The sequence below is a fragment of the Oncorhynchus mykiss genome, chromosome 28 (assembly GCF_013265735.2).
Source record: "Oncorhynchus mykiss isolate Arlee chromosome 28, USDA_OmykA_1.1, whole genome shotgun sequence".
NCBI classification, from domain to species: Eukaryota; Metazoa; Chordata; class Actinopteri; order Salmoniformes; family Salmonidae; genus Oncorhynchus; species Oncorhynchus mykiss.
In genome coordinates, this window is record NC_048592.1 from 32,868,846 (window position 1) to 32,887,433 (window position 18,588).

The following is an 18,588-nucleotide window of genomic DNA, read 5'->3' on the forward strand; positions in this document are numbered from 1 at the left end:
GTTGAGTATCTGGAGCATCAGCGTTTGTGGGTTTGATCACAGGCTCAAAATGGCCAGAAACAAAGACCTTTGACACCATTAAAGACATGACACCATTAAAACACCCCTTTGACAGTCATGTACCTGCAGTTTTAAGGCTTACCACATGCTGGTCAAATTAACCGCCTTGAAAGCTAATCAAGTCTTGATAATATGGAAGAAGGTGCTCTGGTCAGATGAAACCAAAATTGAACTTTTTGGCAACAATGCAAAACGTTATGTTTGGCGTAAAAGCAACACAGCTCATCACCCTGAACACACCATCCCCACTGTCAAACATGGTGGTGGCAGCATCATGGTTTGGGCCTGCTTTTCTTCAGCAGGGACAGGGAAGATGGATGGAGCCAAATACAGGACCATTCTGGAAGAAAACCTGATGGAGTCTGCAAAAGACCTAAGACTGGGATGGAGATTTGTCTTCCAACAAGACAATGATCCAAAACATAAAGCAAAATCTACAATGGAATGGTTAAAAAATAAACATATCCAGGTGTTAGAATGGCCAAGTCAAAGTCCAGACCTGAATCCAATCGAGAATCTGTGGAAAGAACTGAAAACTGCTGTTCACAAATGCTCTCCATCCAACCTCACTGAGCTCGAGCTGTTTTGCAAGGAGGAATGGGAAAAAATGTCAGTCTCTCGATGTGCAAAACTGATAGAGACATACCCCAAGCGACTTACAGCTGTAATCGCAGCAAAATGTGGCGCTACAAAGTATTAACTTAAGGGGGCTGAATAATTTTGCACGCCCAATTTTTCAGTTTTTGATTTGTTAAAAAGTTTGAAATATCCAATAAATGTCGTTCCACTTCATGATTGTGTCCCACTTGTTGTTGATTCTTCACAAAAAAATACAGTTTTATATCTTTATGTTTGAAGCCTGAAATGTGGCAAAAGGTCGCAAAGTTCAAGGGGGCCGAATACTTTCGCAAGGCACTGTAACTGATGACCATGTCGGTAATTTGAGTCCCCCAACCCAACAATTTTTTAAAATATATTTATTTTGTATTATATATATTTTTTAAATCAGGCCTAGAAGTTCCGGCTTCAGTTGGGACAGAGAGGAGGAGTCAGATATGAGACACCACTCAACAGTGTCATCATTGCTGTATCCGCCTCTTCCCCAGCTAAATATCAGCACAATTCCAGATCATATTTCATGCCCCGCCTACCCAAACACGTGATTTGTTGGGGAGTTTTGTCTGTTTTTCCTTTTTGAAATGTCCAAGAGAATCTGACATCCATTCCTCTGTCCAAGAGAATCTGACATCCATTCCTCTGTCCAAGACAATCTGACATCCATTTCTCTGTCCAAGAGAATCTGACATCCATTTCTCTGTCCAAGAGAATCTGACATCCATTCCTCTGTCCAAGAGATTCTGACATCCATTCCTCTGTCCAAGATAATCTGACATCCATTCCTCTGTCCAAGAGAATCTGACATCCATTCCTCTGTCCAAGAGAATCTGACATCCATTCCTCTGTCCAAGAGAATCTGACATCCATTCCTCTGTCCAAGAGATTCTGACATCCATTCCTCTGTCCAAGAGAATCTGACATCCATTCCTCTGTCCAAGATAATCTGACATCCATTCCTCTGTCCATGAGAATCTGACATCCATTCCTCTGTCCAAGAGAATCTGACATCCATTGCCGTAGCTCCATCATTGCTCCAAGGTGTGTTACATTTTACATGTAACATCTTGAACAATGTAATGTGGGTATTTTGCATGCCAAGTAGGGTCATCATCATCATATTGGAGGGACATATGGTGCCCAGTTAACATAAATGTCACACGCACACAAAGACACACTAAATCAAATCGTATTGGTCACACACATATTTAGCAGATGTTATTGCGGGTGTAGAGAAACGCTTGTGTTCCTAGCTCCAACAGTGCAGTAGTATATAACAATTCAAAACAATACACACAAATCTAAAAGTAAAAGAATGGAATTAAGAAATATGTAAATATTAGGACTAGCAATGTCGGAGTGGCATTGACTAAAATACAGTAGAATAGAAAACAGTGATATATATATATATATATATATATATATGGGATGAGTAAAGCAGTATTTAAACGTTATTAAAGTGACTAGTGTTCCATTATTAAAGTGGCCAGTGATTCCATGTGTATATACAGTATATAGGGCAGCAGCCTCTAAAAGCTAGTGATGGCTAATTAACAGTCTGATGGCCTTGAGATAGAAGCTGTTTTTCAGTCTCTCGGGTCCCAGCTTTGATGCACCTGTCCTGACCTCGCCTTCTGGACGATAATAGGGTGAACAGGCAGTGGCTCGGGCGGTTGATGTCCTTAATGATCTTTTTGGCCTTCCTGTGACATCGGGTGCTGTAAGTGTCCTGAAGGGCAGTGTGCCCAGGTGATGCGTTGGGCAGACCGCACCACCCTCTGGAGAGCCCTGTGATTGCGGGCGGTGATAGGGATGCCGTCTGGGCCAAGGAGGAGGTATAAAAAACAAGAAGGGAGAGAGAAGAGGATTTACATATGACTATGGCCACACTCAGACGCATGAACACGGATTAAATCGTGTTTGACATAAGTAAAAAGACGGACGACTGTTTGTGCGTGCGCTGTCGAACAATCATCATCCATCACCATCCATTGTCATTCATCTGGCAACGGATGACTCCCATTGAAAGGGAAGACATCCAGGGGAGTATTCACTAGGAGTCAAATCGAAGGAAATTGTAGAAACGAGGCGGGATTAACCTCAACTTGTCCAATAAGAAATGCTTATTTTTATGGCAAAACTGTTTCCTGATAAACGGTTTGCTACGGTATGCACTAATGAATACACCCCTGCTTTAGTGGGTAGCACAGCCCTTTATAAAGCCAACACCTTCACCTGCTCAACTCCTACAATCCAAGCACAAAGCCACAACGACAAATCCAAGCTTGATGGATGGATAGTAAAGAGCTATCCATCCAGGACCAAGACACCTACTACTACACACCTGGTACCACTGTTAGTTCTATCTAAGCCTATATCAGTTGGGTATGCACGGGTATACCCTAGCTCAAGACCAACGATGTGAAGTAGGCCACAACAAGAGAAATAGACTCAAAGCATTCCAATCCCTTTTAGGCAGCAGTGTGCCGATTGCTTTGAATTTGATGACTGCATTTGAACTTGGTCTTGTAAACCTTGTTGTAGTCTGATAGGGGTTAATTCCTTGGGAATTGGGAGGTAGCGAGCCCTCCTTTTTGGTGACCATTCAAAGCCAAAAGCTGTTTTATTGCTATTACAAATATATGTTGTAATAGCTGTAAGCTTAATTGTTATTTTCATGTATTCGTCCCAGTAGGCTAGTGTAATGTTGGTTTCATGTAGGCCTATTGGTATGAAAATAAACAACTTGCCATTTAGAGCATTTCCCACAAGTACATGTCCTGTTTTTGGCTTCAAAGACAATAACAATTGTAGGCTATAACAAATGTGCATTGTCATGCAGTGACCGAATGATAATTGAGATAATGCAAATCATTAATGATTACTTAGTTGGGCCTTTTTACTTCTTGCTGTTAAAACTGTTTTGTTAATTTAAAAAAAATGTAACCTTTATTAAACTAACCAAGTCAGTTCAAATTCTTATTTTCAATGACGGCCTAGGAACAGTGGGTTAACTGCCTTGTTCAGGGGTAGAACGACAGATTTTTACCTTGCCAGCTCAGGGATTCGATCTTGCAACCTTTCAGTTACTAGTACAATGCTCTAACCACTAGGCTACCTACCAGATCTAATGTGTTATATTCACTTTTGTCGGTCCCAAGCCCGGATAAAGGAGGAGGGTTGGAATTGTGACATAAAAAAAAAAAGAATCGACAGAAGAAAGTTAATTTGTCATTCTAAACATATTTAGGGTGTTTTTTTACTCACTTTTTGTCTCTCCTACGAAGTTATTCCTCTCTCCTTCAGCGTCCATCATGCACATTGCCAATTATGCAAATGTGTAGACGTCACTTAGCGACTTTTCGGACAGGCAAAAGCTACTTTCCTTACTGAGGAGTTGGCAACACTGATCTGAATGCAGAGCAACAATTTTGGTGGGAATCACACGAGAGGACACTGTCATAGTACACTGTATGCGCCGTTCCACGAGGGTGGCTTCATACAGCCAATAGCAGGCGGTGGGTAACCTTTTCCATGTGAGTGCCAATTTACAATTTAATTTTTACATTTTTTATTTCACCTTTATTTAACCAGGTAGGCAAGTTGAGAACAAGTATTCATTTACAACTGCGACCTGGCCAAGATAAAGCAAAGCAGTTCGACACATACAACGACACAGAGTTACACATGGAGTAAAACAAACAGTCAATAATACAGTATAAACAAGTCTATATACGATGTGAGCAAAGTTTACCATGGTGGCAAAGTAAATACTATATAGCAAGTAAAACACTGGAATGGTAGATTTGCAATGGAAGAATGTGCAAAGTAGAAATACAAATAATTGATCCTAACATCTCTAAAGATCTGCGTGCCGGTTATGACTTGCATATCAGCATTGTAGGCTACTTACTCAACCGTGCCCCAAAAATGTCTAACTGGCCACAAACTGAATAATTGTAGCTACTAGACATAGACGCTGTCCATTCAGCCACACGCCACGGAGCTCCTCTAATGTCTACCTGTACGGAGGCAGCACGCGAGGCCTTAATGTGTAGATTTTCCTTTTGTATTTTACGATTTTCTTAATTCTTTGGTCGTTTGTGTCTTCATACGTCCTTGTCAATTGTAGGCCTAAGTAAATCCTTTAATGTATGCCTGTTATTTCAATGCATGTGTTGTAGTTATCTAGCATAGTTTATATTCGCAGTCCACGGTTTAATGCTCTGGTTACTTTCACATTGATATCGGTTTTTGAATTCGGCCTTGAGACGTGATAACATATGTATTATATGCGTCCATTTCATGTTGCACTGCTCGCGCAGTTTCACAAGTAAAGTAGTATGTTTAAGGTTCAGTAGTACATTGTACACGACATTCCACAGACATTTAAACCTAATATTGCGGTGATAATTCACGTGTGGGGTCATTTGTTTATTGCTGTTCTCCAAAATAGCGTTTTAGAGTTTGTAAAATGATGTAGGCTAGAGCTACATTAAAGCTCTGGGTGTGGTAAAGTAGGGGTGTATTTCTACACCCCCACTTTACCACACCCAGAGTTTAGCTGACTGACGTCACTGATCTGCTGCATCCGCACCACCCTTCAGGTGAGCAAGACATCTTGTCTGGCCAGCTCCACTCCTGGACTTTACCTGGCCAATGTTATGCGTTAATGTTGTAACTTACCTCTGTGCTGCTGGGGGTTGTTTTTGAAACTTGTTTCTAAATTATGACTCAACATTCCTACCTATTTATAAAAATGTATCATCTGACCAAAGATGGTCACAAACTGTGGCACTGCCAGTGATGAGATCAGATATTCAATTTCAACAACTCCACCCCCCCCTCCCAGTCAATCAATCTTGATTTGGTCAGTTCACCTTCACGTCCCATAATAACATAACCACAGTGTGTGGCTGGTCATTTATTACACCAGTGTCATCTATATTCTTGCACATGGAAGCTCTTAGAATGGTGCTGCAATGTATAGCAGCCATTTTACGGGCTCCAGACCAATTCGGCAATTGTTTTTAGTTTTTTTTCTCTCAATGTTCTCTGTATTGTTGGGAAGGCCCTGTAAGTAAACATTTCACTGTTCGTCTACCTACGCCTGTTGTTTTTACCAAGCATGTGACTAACACAATTCGAGTTGACGGAAGACTAGCGTTTCATTTTGGACAACTGCATGACGCCCCTTAAAGTTTGTCTGCTTTCTTCCGTTTGGCATCTAATGAATAGGACCCAGAGACATGGTTCTGAATTTACAGGAAGTCTGATCTGCTCGGTTCTCCTTCGTCGACACTACTACCTGGATGTGTTCCAGTATAAGTGGGCAGGGTTCCCTTTCAGGGTGCTGTACATTTTGGGGCGGCAGGTAGTCTAGTGGTTAGATCATTGGGCCAGTAACCGAAATGTTGCTAGATCGAATCCCTGAACTGACAAGGTAAAAATCTGTCATTCTGCCCCTGAACAAGGCAGTTAACCCACTGTTCCTAGGCCGTCATTGTAAATGAGAATGTCCTTAACTGACTTGCCTAGTTACAAAAAAAAGTAGTCTGACTCATTGGGCAACAATTGGTTGACTCACCATGTCTTTTTCACACCACATTTTAGACACTGGCACAGGAGTTTTTGTTGTTCTAAAGTAGCTGATATGCTGAGGTATTTTATTTTACAAAGCTAGCTGATTACACACCCATTTTTAATAGACTATTCTTCAAATCCACTGTTCCATTTACCAACAGTAAATGTCAGTAAGACAGGTAATATTATAATGTTACTACTGTATTGTGTTAAGTTCAGTTTTCATAACTATATGTAGCCAGGACAAAAATGGGCCCTAGTGGGGTTCAGATCATGTGGGCAGGAAAAACCCATCTCTGCATGGTAAAGGTAAAAGTAAACAGCAACACAATCAAGACGTTCCTCTACCAGCTTTATGATCTATTTGCACTGTGAACACATAACATAACGCAATGTTCGTCATCATTCCTTTCATTTGCACAGCACAAAAAAAACAAACACTTTTGAGCCAAGGCTGGAATTGACACATCAATCCCACTGAATCATAAAGATCTTTGATATGCATCAATAAGAGAATAGCTTTTTTGATTTTCTTCAAAGTCTGTTTTCGGAAAGTTTGGCTCTTATATCATATATACATTTGGATCGCATGGGACATCAGTCAGATGCTATAGGGCTGCATCATAGTGCCCCAAAAGAAGAGCCATTGAGGACCTCCACCATTTTCAAGTAGTCAACTTGGTGGGACTTCCTATGTCTTAAGGATTGCAAAATCCATCCAGGTCACCAGAAGGGATCAGCAAATTAATTTAGCTGGTGAGCAAACATTCCATAACTGCAGGTGGCAGTAAATCAACCTTCGCCTTGTTCAAACATCAGACTCCAGGTGACACTGCGTACCCTTTGTTTCCCAACTCAGAAGTAGTAGATGAAGAAAATTCACAACTTCAAAAATGGAGATGTCATCAATGGCGCTGCCTGTGCACTTTGACACCATAACAGAAACAAAGAGAGCCCTCTATAATTCTCTATGGGCTGCCTACCTACACTTTGTCAAACTGGGTTTCTGTCACAAATGGCACCATATTCCATTCGTAGTGCACTACCTTTGACTGGGGCCCTGTGTTTAGACACTGGGTAGACAAAGTAGTGTGCTGTATATGGAGTAGGGTGCCATTTGAGAGGCAGCTTGGGGGGTTCCTTTAAGAAAATAAAAACACAGGAAAATGAATCTGACAGAGGTCTCATATCCTTTATGGTTAGCAATGATTTTAATTTGCACCACCCAGATTTTCCGAAGGGCTTCTTAGCCAGCTCATGTTTCACATGGAATGTACAGGATTAATTTCACAAAGGAAATAGTAGGAGAAGAGGTTTCTTCTCTCACCTCCATCTATCCATCCCCCCTCGTCCACTCTCTCTCTCTCCATCTCGCTCTCTCTTCAACCTCGGTCTCCACAGTAAGATGCTCTGATGTTAGAAAATAGTTTTGATATAGTTGTTTTTCATTTTTTTACATTAGAACTTGAAAAAACATTGGAAGCTCCAACTTCCCCTCCCCATGTCCAGAGTGACATACTGCATCTGCTGCTTGTAACTATGGAGACCAGGTAGAAGGTATTTTCCTGAAGGACTATCTGAACACGGGGGCTTTTTCTTGGAGCCCAAAGTGCTAGTAGGGTACCCAGTCTCTTCTAGAGGTAGTCCTGGCAGGGAGGAGGAAGGGGGGGCTAGGTTTGCGGCAGGGGGTTTATAAATGCCTTGACGGGACCTGTGGAGGAAGGAGGCCACGGTCCAGGCTCAGAACCTCAGGTGGGACTTGTGTTTCACCATGTATCTGTAGGTGGTAACAGGACGAGAACACCTGGTCAGTAGGAGCTCATGCATTCTACAATGTCATCTTATTCAAATATACTGTACATCCCAACTGTGTCTAACACCAGAGAACATTTACAGAGATTATTTAGCTCCATGTACACGAGTGCTAACATGTACAATAACCCATCTACACAGAAACCTTCCCCCTCTTAAATAATTTTCCACAGACATTTTATTGAAAATACATCCCAGATTAGAGGGAGCGGAGGGTACATGACAGAGGTGGGTTTAATATCAACCCCATTGTGTCACGAACATGTGCACAAATGTGCTTTCAAGAACACACCTGTCGAGGGTCTCCCAGAACTTCAGAAACATGGGCCGGTCGAGATGGCGCTTGTGATGGCTCAGCTCCAACACGGTGACATCCCACTTCTGAACGTTGGGATCCATCTTCTGCTCGTCATACTTCAGATGAAAGGCTCTTACTGCAGGCGACCACAACCACACAGTCGATTAGGTAGGACCAATACTAGTTGAGACTTGGGTTGTACAGGTTAGCTTGCAAATATGCATTCACCTAAGTCCAATTCATTCAACAGGTATAACAGGTTAGGAGCCAAAGACCCGTATGAGTGGCAATTTAACTGGGTAACCATACTAATTACCAGTAGTTACCTGCAACAAGAAATTCAATTACCTTGTCAAAAATGCTACCCATGTGTATAACAGCAAGAGAAATGGGAGGAAACTCACTTTTAGCAAAAATGTCCACAGGAGATCCGTCAGGCAACAGCCAAGGCCAACCTTTGAACTGCCAGGCAGGGCCCTGCACGAACACAGCCACCACACGATCCCTGCACAACAAAGTTAATATCAACTTTCTAGCCCTGGCAGACATTCTGATTGCAGATTGCGGGTGAATTTTTCATGGGCGGTGGACAGCCAGTGACCGCAAGGTTGCAGGTTCGCAGACCCGAGCTGACTAGGTGAAAAATCTGTCGATGGGCTCGAGCAAGGCACTTAAACCATAATTGATCCAGGGTCGTAGTTGGTAACGGCAGACCCTGGCCATGACCCAACTCTCCAAAAAGGCGACTCAGAGGGAGTTGAAATATGCAAAACAAACTAAAAACATATCCAATTCACACATGCGAAGTAACACACATTTTAAACTAAAATTAAACTGTGGTTTGAGTCCTGAATACTGATCGGCTGACAGCCATGGTATATCAGACCGTATACCATGGGCATGAAAAAAAACATTTATTTTTACTGCTCTAATTACATTGATATCCAGTTAATTATAGCAATAAGGCACCTCTGGGTTATATTTAATCAATAAGGCCTGGGGAGGTGTAATATATGGCCAATATACCACGGCTAAGGGCCATGTTCAGGCACTCTGCGTTGCATCGTGCGTAAGAATAGCCCTTGGCCGTGGTATATTGGCCATATACCACACCTCTTCGGGCCTTATTGCTTAATTAAACACAAACCCAATAGACAAATAATACAACATGTCACTGTACTGAATGTGTATAGTCCAGTAAAATGGCAGTATGCATTGTAAGCCAGATTTAGATAGTCATTTTGTAAACTTTTGAGGGGCTGGTTGCTAAAGTGGGGTAGCAGTATGTGGATGTAGGGTACTTTCATGTACAGCCAAGAATTACAACAATATTGTCAGGTACTGTCGATCATATAAACTCCCTTTTCAGGACCCTGTCTTTCAAAGATAATTCATAAAAATCCAATTAACTTCACAGATCTTCATTGTAAAAGGGTTTAAACACTGTTTCCCATACTTGTTCAATTAACCATAAACAATTCATGAACATGCACCTGTGGAACGGTCATTAATAAGACTAACAGCTTACAGACGGTAGGCAATTAAGGTCACAGTTATGAAAACGTAGGACACTAAAGAGACCTTTCTACAGACTCTGAAAAACACCAAAAGAAAGATGCCCAGGGTCCCTGCTCATCTGTGTGAACGTGCCTTAGGCATGCTGCAAGGAGGCATGAGGACTGCAGATGTGGCCAGGGCAATAAATTGCAATGTCCGTACTATGAGACGGCTAAGACAGCGCTACAGGGAGACAGGAAAGACAGCTGAACTTCCTCGCAGTGGCCGATCACACGTAACACCTGCACAGGATCGGTACATCTGAACATCACACCTGCGGGACAGGTACAGGATGGCAACCACTGCCCGAGTCACACCAGGAACGTACAATCCCTCCATCAGTGCTCAAACTGTCCGCAATAGGCTGAGAGATGTTGGACTGAGGGCTTGTTGGCCTGTTGTAAGGCAGGTCCTCACCAGACATCACCGGCAACAACGTCGCCTATGGGCAGAAATCCACCGTTGCTGGACCAGACAGGACTGGCAAAAAGTGCTCTTCACTGACGAGTCGCGGTTGTGTCTCACCAGGGGTGATGGTCGGATTCGCGTTTATCATCGAAGGAATGAGCGTTACACCGAGGCCTGTACTCTGGAGCGGGATCGATTTGGAATTGGAGGGTCCGTCACGGTCTGTGGCGGTGTGTCACAGCATCATCGGACTGAGCTTGTCATTGCAGGCAATCTAAACACTGTGCATTAAAGGGAAGACATCCTCCTCCCTCATGTGGTACCCTTCCTGCAGGCTCATCCTGACATGACCCTCCAGCATGACAATGCCACCAGCCATACTGATCGTTCTGTGCGTGATTTCCTGCAAGACAGGAATGTCAGTGTTCTGCCATGGCCAGCAAAGAGCCCAGATCAATGCCATTGAGCACGTCTGGGATCTGCTGGATCGGAGGGTGAGGGCTAGGGCCATTCCCCCCAGAAATGTCCGGGAACTTGCAGGCGCCTTGGTGGAAGAGTGGGCTAACATCTCAAAGCAAGAACAGGCAAATCTGGTGCAGTCCACGAGAAGGAGATGCACTGCAGTACTTTTGATTTTTGGGGGACTAAGACAACCATGGGTCGCATTAAAATTGGCACAGGCCACATCTGGCCCAGGGGTCTTAGGTTTGAGACTCCCGGTGCACGGCTACTCAAACAAGACAGGCTGCCTACCGCGGCTGCTTGCTTCCAGTTCCTGGACCAGAAGACACCAAGCCCCTCAAGCAGCACAGCACACAGCTCGTCCATGCTGTTTATTTTCTCAGCATGCTGTCGAATTCATGCACTCAACATATTCTTCCAAAAACAAAAAACGATGCTGCTTTCCACGTTGCTTCTAAATATAAGTCAACATGTTCTCTATTATAGTATTAGTTTGTGCATCTTGCTCTATGCAAAACCCAGGTTAGTTAACGGAAGCTGGTATGTGCCTAAAATAATGTTAAATCGCTAACTAAATGCCATTTAGCTAGGGCAAAGCAAACTTTAGCTCTAATACAGGTTGGTACCAGTGGTGTAGATGAGCATGTTTATGCAACGGCAGTTCTGAATCTTTTATTCAAATGTGATTAGGGTCCCCTGGGAAACACTGACCAACACTTTGGTTCCTACCCTGACATAACTCCTACCTGGCTTTTTCCATTTCTTGTCATGCCAAATACCAACCATAGAAATATAATGATTATTCTATGACTCAAACAGTTCACAAGTCAAAAAGCAATATTTGGTAGAAAAATTGCAATTAGATTTTTTGCTCAAATCGTGCAACCCTACTAACAACCTGGTATCATTACCAGTATATGCAAACATTTGGTGGGTATGGCACAGAAAGTAAAAGTAAAATGGATACCTTCTTCAAAATATGTGCTTTAAAACTAAGTATGATTCATATAGGCCCAAAGTAGGCAATATCTCAATCAACTAGAAACATGTATTTTTCTGGTGCTCCTACATTTGTGTGGTGCTCACAGATTTTATTTTTAGCCCAGTCTGAATGGTTTCCACTTGGCCGTCATGTCCTGGTGACGATACAGAGTGGAACATATATATGGAAGATGACAAATGATCATGTCTGGTGGTGGTGACTCACCAGTCCTGCGGTGCTAGTTTGAGGGGCTGGTCAATAACCCTGTAGGGCACGGTGACGCTGAGCGTTGCCCCCCCGGGCTGAATCTGGTCCTTACGTCTCTGGAGCAGCACCTCGTTGTCCCGCTGGATGCCCTGCTTCTTCTTCTCCTCTGACGTCACAAACCTGACAGACGGCGGGAGAGCAAGAAAAAAATAAACACGTTGGTTAATATCAATTCAGTATGAGAGGACGCCAGAAAGCAGGAATCACGGATTCCTGAGAATTCTTATCACTGACGCATTACGGTTATCAACGGTTCTTCAGAAAGGGGGGCAAAGCTAAAAATACGTTTTTTTGGGACGATGAAGGTGACTTATAGCTTTATGGATATATGCAAATCTCAAAGGCATTATAAATCTAATAATGAGGTTTGGATTTTGGAATTTATTTTATACATATGAATAATTGGTAGTAGTGGTCCCAAGAGGACAAATGTTGACAACTTGGGTGTGATAAGATCAAGTTACTAAGTAATGAAGTCTTATTATTCATTTCCAGCACAGATTTTATTTTTAGCCCAGTCTGAATGGTTTCCACTTGGCCGTCATTTGTTCCAGCCTCTGCCTTCAAAGCCCTCCATTGTCTCCCTAGTACGCCAACTACAAAAAAACAAGTCCCATCTTCTCCCAGTCACACTAAAAAGACATCCCCCATAGGGTTTAGTTTTTTGTCTGTTAAAACTTAGCAACTGCTAGCCTCTCCATACACAAAACAAGGTGTATCGTGAGGTCCCTGGCAATTCGCAGCCCTAGTAGTTAATGTATAAAAAATGTCAGTAAGTAATTTGACCAAATGGGCAGCTCCCGCTCTTACGTTTTGTAGGACAGTATTGGAGAACCAGTTTCTTGACCTAATTATGTTTATTCTCTTTGACGATAAAGGCCAATAATAAGCACTCATTTTCTTTTACCAAAAGTAATTCCCGACCCCTATTAAAACACCCTGTTTTTAAATGTAACCGGACACTATGACCTCAGGCAACAGGCTGGCTTAGGAGCCAACAGCTATGTGCAGCTATGGTAGCAATATTTAGAAGGAGCTGTCATGTATTCGCAGAGCAGGGGGCGTTAATAAAGAGCTGTCATGTATTCACAGAGCAGGGGGTGGGTAGTTAGACCCTGTGTTCTGCCATCAGGGCTCTCCCTGGTTATAGCTCTACCTCCATGCTGCTCATCCACACAGCCGGAGCCACCGCCATCTTATGACGTCCAGTGATTTATGACGCCAATTAAACTGCAAAATAGCAATTACTCCACTCATGTGCGTCTGTGTGTGTGTGTGTACGCACCTTCAATGAACACGCCGGTGTATTTCACCTTCGTGAGGTGTGGAGGTGGCGAACAATGGCATTGCAGAGGGTTTTCATTGTTTAAGCCTCAGTCGTGAAGTACTGTTATTAATCAAATAAGAATGTGTATTTTTCTTGGATAAAACTAGACTTAAATGTCATGTACCTTACACTTTTACCACTTAAGACAAATGCTTGTGCACATTTCAACGGATAGGGGTTTGGCTCAGTCAAACACCGGCTTCCTATTTAGCACTTTATGCTCAATGTTATTTGCAGAAGCAGAAGACAATTAAAATGGTTGATAATTACCAACACCCAGCACCACAAATAGTGGCATAAATACTGTGCGTGTATTGATGACGATGACTTACCAGGGTTGAACACCAAAAGGATTTATCAACGTTTTTTCCCCTGTAGACACACACACAATACTTACTTGAGGTCCTGCAGGAGGTCCTTGGCATTGAGCATGGTGATGAGGGACGTGGTGGCCGCTGGGATGATGACGATGGGAGTCCTAGAGCCTGCAATGAAACAGGACCACAATATGCATTAGTTCATATATTCCCATCAAACACACACACACACACACACAGCAGTACTTACCCTTCTTTTGATTTGGTGGGGGTCTGGCTTGGGAAACTGCAGGGAGAAGGAGACAACATATGAAACGTGTTAAGAGGCCACAGCTCTGGCTTCTATTCAGCTTTCAACAGAAAGCCATAGACCAGGTAAAGCCAATGCACTGTTTGTGATCCAATTTCTAAAAGAAAATGTAAAAAAACTTAATGAGTTGGCTTACTGAAGACAGGTATTATCAAACCAACGTACTGCTGTTCCGTTTACCGATTTCAGTTTCACTTGTTCGTTCCGAGACACGACCTATAGATATTTTGTCTCCATGTGTCTAGAGGCTTGGATACAATGAGTAGCGGGCAGCTTTAGTATGCTTCCTGTATTTCACTATAGTAAAGCAGCTCTTACTATGGTTTATTTTATAGTTAAAGGGCCCATATTCACAAAGAGTCTCAGATTATGAGTGCTGATCTAGGATCAGGTCACCACTGTTCATATAATTAAATTCATTATACTCCGAAAAGGCAAAACTGATCCTATATAAGTGCTCCAACTCAGACTCTGAATATAGGCCCAGATCTCATCCAACAGAGCCATGTGTGTCATCGGAGGCTTCCAAAAATAGATTGTTCACTTAGGTTTTAAAAGCTTGCATCTCTTTTCCACCAAGAACAGACAAAACAGCATTGATTCTGCCCGAGATACATTTATGCTGGTTATTGCCTTGATTATTAATATTTTGTGACAGGAGAGATGACACTGTTGCATTAATGCAAAAAAAAAAAGCAAAAAAAGGGCATTGAAATGTGGGGTTCAGAAGTCAAATTAAAAGTCAAGTTGTCATTAAAAAGGGACATAACACTCAAGTCAACATGTTTCCGATCGTTAGACTGTACAGTCACATTGAATTCCGTCCTGTTTTCAGACCAGAAAAAGTAACGACCCTTTTAAACTAATGTGTTGTGTACTGTGTGTGGCGAGTTCCTTAAAGCTGAATTTCAGCATTCCTTCCTCCTGGCCAGTGTTTGTGACATCTGCTACTTTATCAAACTGAGCTCATCTATTAATCTACATCAGCAGTACGGTTGAAAATGTGTCACATTCTGGCTGTCAGGCTATCGCTCACAACGTGGACGGATGTCACACACCGAACGTGACTTTTCCTCTACACAGCCACGCCGAATGTCAGAACTGGATAACAGAACAAACTTGCGATTCAAGGGCCTGAGCGGTGACCTCCAGCTTCGGACCTCACGTCCGCTCTGCACTTCCCCGATAAATGATTTGGGTGGAAACAATGACGGACGCTCGATGACAGCTGCCAAACACTGATCTGACGGCGCAACCTTGAAGCAATTGACAGTTTTTTTTTAAAAGGTTTTGAAAAGAGTATGCAGAGACAGGATTTATTTTGATTTAACCACTAAGACTGAAACTTATGTTGATCTCAGATCGATTGTCTGGGGCCCAAGTTAACCTCCCCTTTCATGTAAGAAAGTCATGACCATCATGCTTTTAGGGAAAGAGGATAATTTTGTACATGTATTAAACTGCAAGTTTGACCAATTTCAGTCCCCTTGTTTAGGGGTTCAGGTCCGGGGTCCTTACCCGGGATAATTTTTACATAGGAGGACTGGTGACTTTTTATAAAGGACATTCTACTCTAATTAAATTAAAATTATGCTGACAATTTCCAGCCAACAGAAATGGGCCAAATAACATCAGTAAAAAAAGTTTACATTATTTTTAACATACTGGAAATAGCCTACCCATGGTCTAAATGATCAGATGTGATATTAGCAATAAGCATCAACACCTGTATCCCAACTGATTAAGCAGTGGCTATAAAATGTACAAAACCCCATTGGACACAATTGTTATGATTTTCAAATGATTAGTATATAAATCAATGATCCACTCAAACATGTATTTCAAAGTCAAATATTTTGTAGAACAGACATTTGTATTAGGCTATGACCCCCGCCCGCCACCGCCAATTGATTTGCTCTCTGGGCCCACCGGGAAGGCGGCGGTTGTACCTTCAGACATTAAATGGTTCAAATAGTAACAGCTGGCCTACTCGGCACGCAAGGCAGCTGCCAGAGACCCCCCAAAAAAATGAAAACGGCTTTATCGTTATTTATTTTTTTTATGTTTGGCAATCGACTAGGAATGCAATCGACCGGTTTGTGACCACTACTATAGAAAGTTGAGAAACTCGTGTTTCTCTCCGTGGGCTGATATATTTCTTCTGCGAGGCAGTCCCAGGGGAGGCTACTGCTTAGAGGGAACATTGAGTACAGGGCATGCAGTCCAGCCCATTAACAACGTTCTCCATTCAACCAATAAAGAGAGGGCCTTGAATCACACACCATGTTACGAGTCCAGCATGACACGGTGTGCAGGGTTTCATTCCAGCCCAGCACCAAAACGAACTTTCTGTACCAGGGTTGGTGGTGACCACTGATATAGGAGTTTTAAAATGACTTGTAAAGCCGTCTCTACGAAGGCCTACTTTAAACACGTTGTTTCCATTTGATCTACTTTGGTGCTGCTAGATACAGACCTGGTCTGGGGACGGGCTGCAGGGCTGGTGTCTGGGCCTTCCTGGCAGACGCTCCCTCCTGAAACACAAACACACTGGTCAAGCTGCAGCTAGGGCTGGCACAGTATAACCAACGGTTACGGATGAAGACCGTCATGAAAATAAAATAAACATGAAATCTGTCCCGGTACCCCCTGTATATAGCCTCGTTATGGTTATTTAATTGTGTAACAAAAACTAGAGTAAGTTTTTTTTGCAACATACCCAAATCTAACTACCTGTAGCTCAGGACCTGAAGCAAGGATATGCATATTATTGATACTATTTGAAAAGGAAACACTGAAGTTTGTGGAAATCTGAAATTAATGTAGGAAAATATAACACAGATGTGGTAAAAGATAAAACAAAAAAAACATGCATTCTTTATTTTTTATTCCATTATCTTTGAAATGCAAGAAAAGCCATACTTTCAGATAGGAGTCTAGGTGTCCTATAGATTTTGGCCAACAGATGGCAGCAGTGTGTGCAAAGTTTCAGACTGATCCAGTGAAGAATTACATTACTGCACAATATTTTGTATCAAGTCTGCCAGGAGTTTTTCCAAATGTGCATACTTGTTCAATTGATACAATTAAGTACATAACTATGGAGAAAATACTAAAATGATATGGTAATAAAAAATGTAAGTAGACACACTCCCAGGAATGTCATACATGATGGATCATTAGTTTATACACTAACTTTCACACATCTAGAAAACTATGCTACATTTTATCTCTGGGACCCTCAGAATGACAAATCAGAGCAAAATTACTAAATGTAAGTACATTATTTACCTTCAGAGGTGAATGTATCAAATCAAATTATTAGTCACATGCGCCAAATACAACTGGTGTAGACCTTAGTGAAAGCCTTACTTATGAGCCCCTAACCAAAAATACAGTAAAAAATAATAATATGGACAGGAATAAGAAATATAAGTAACAAGTAAATAAAAGAGCAGCAGTAAAATAACAAAAGCGAGACTATATACATTGGGGGGAGGGGTACCGGTACAGAGTCAGTGTGGGGCACCGGTTAGTTGAGGTAATATGCAGGTAGAGTTATTAAGGTGACTATGCATAGATAACAGAGCAGCAGTGGTGTAAAAGAGGAGGGGGCAAGGCAAATAGTCTGGATAGCCATTTGATTAGATGTTCAGGATTCTTATGGCTTGGGGGTAGAAGCTGTTTAGAAACCTCTTGGACATAGACTTGGTGCTCAGGTACCACTTGCCGTGCGGTAGCAGAGAGATCAGTCTATGACTAGGGTGGCTGGAGTCTGGCAATTCTTAAGTCCTTCCTCTGACACCGCCTGGTATCGAGGTCCTGGATGGCAGGAAGCTTGCCCCCGTGATGTACTGGGCCGTTCGCACTACCCTCTGTAGTGCCGTGCGGTCGGAGGCCGAGCAGTTGCCATACCAGGCAGTGATGCAACCAGTCAGGATGCACTCGATGGTGTAGCTGTAGAAACTTTTGATGATCTGAGGACCCATGCCAAATCTTCAGTCTTCTGGGGAAAAGGCTTTGTCGTGCCCTCTTCAAGACTGTCTTGGTGTGCTTGGACCATGTTTGCTTGTTGGTGATGTGGACACCAAGGAATTTGAAGCTCTCAACCTGCTCCACTACAGCCCCGTCAATAAGAATGGGGGCATTCTTGGTCCTTCTCCTGTAGTCCACAATCATCTCCTTTGTCTTGATCACGTTGAGGGAGAAGTTGTTGTCCTGGCACAACACGGTAAGGTTTCTGACCTCCCTATAGGCGGTCTCGTCGTTGTCGGTGATCAGGCCTAGCACCATTGTGTCATCTGCAAACTTAATGGTGAACAGGGAGTACAAGAGGGGACTGAACACGCACCCCTGAGAGGCCTCTGTGTTGAGGATCAGCGTGGTGGATGTGTTGTTACCTACCCTTACCACCTGGGGGCAGCCCGTCAGGAAGTCCAAGATCCAGTTGCAGAGGGAGGTGTTTAGACCCAGGATCCTCAGCTTATTGATGAGCTTGGAGGGCACTATGGTGTTGAATGCTGAGCTGTACTCAATAAAATAACATTCTCACATAGGTGTTCCTTTTGTCCAGGTGGAAAAGGGCAGTGT

The 18,588-nt window shown here is 42.7% G+C and overlaps 2 protein-coding genes across 2 annotated transcripts in view; one reads left to right on the forward strand and one right to left on the reverse strand.

Annotated features, from left to right (window-relative positions):
* The first annotated feature begins 4,085 nt into the window (after positions 1-4,085).
* The window catches only part of LOC110509022 (beta-1,3-galactosyltransferase 2), a 39,002-nt gene continuing 24,499 nt past the window's right edge, over positions 4,086-18,588 (forward strand). Inside the window, exon 1 of the mRNA XM_036966380.1 lies at positions 4,086-4,211. The gene's annotated coding sequence lies outside the window, so the exon portion shown is untranslated. The remainder of the gene's footprint in view (positions 4,212-18,588) is intronic.
* LOC110509019 (cell division cycle 73, Paf1/RNA polymerase II complex component, homolog (S. cerevisiae)) overlaps positions 6,594-18,588 on the reverse strand; it is a 44,176-nt gene continuing 32,181 nt past the window's right edge. Inside the window, exons 11-17 of the mRNA XM_021589960.2 lie at positions 16,475-16,532; positions 13,939-13,974; positions 13,769-13,856; positions 12,003-12,164; positions 8,773-8,873; positions 8,363-8,504; positions 6,594-8,035 (exon numbers count right to left, since the gene is read on the reverse strand). Of these exons, the coding sequence (XP_021445635.1) occupies positions 7,999-8,035; positions 8,363-8,504; positions 8,773-8,873; positions 12,003-12,164; positions 13,769-13,856; positions 13,939-13,974; positions 16,475-16,532 (624 nt within the window). The 3' untranslated portion in view covers positions 6,594-7,998. The remainder of the gene's footprint in view (positions 8,036-8,362; positions 8,505-8,772; positions 8,874-12,002; positions 12,165-13,768; positions 13,857-13,938; positions 13,975-16,474; positions 16,533-18,588) is intronic.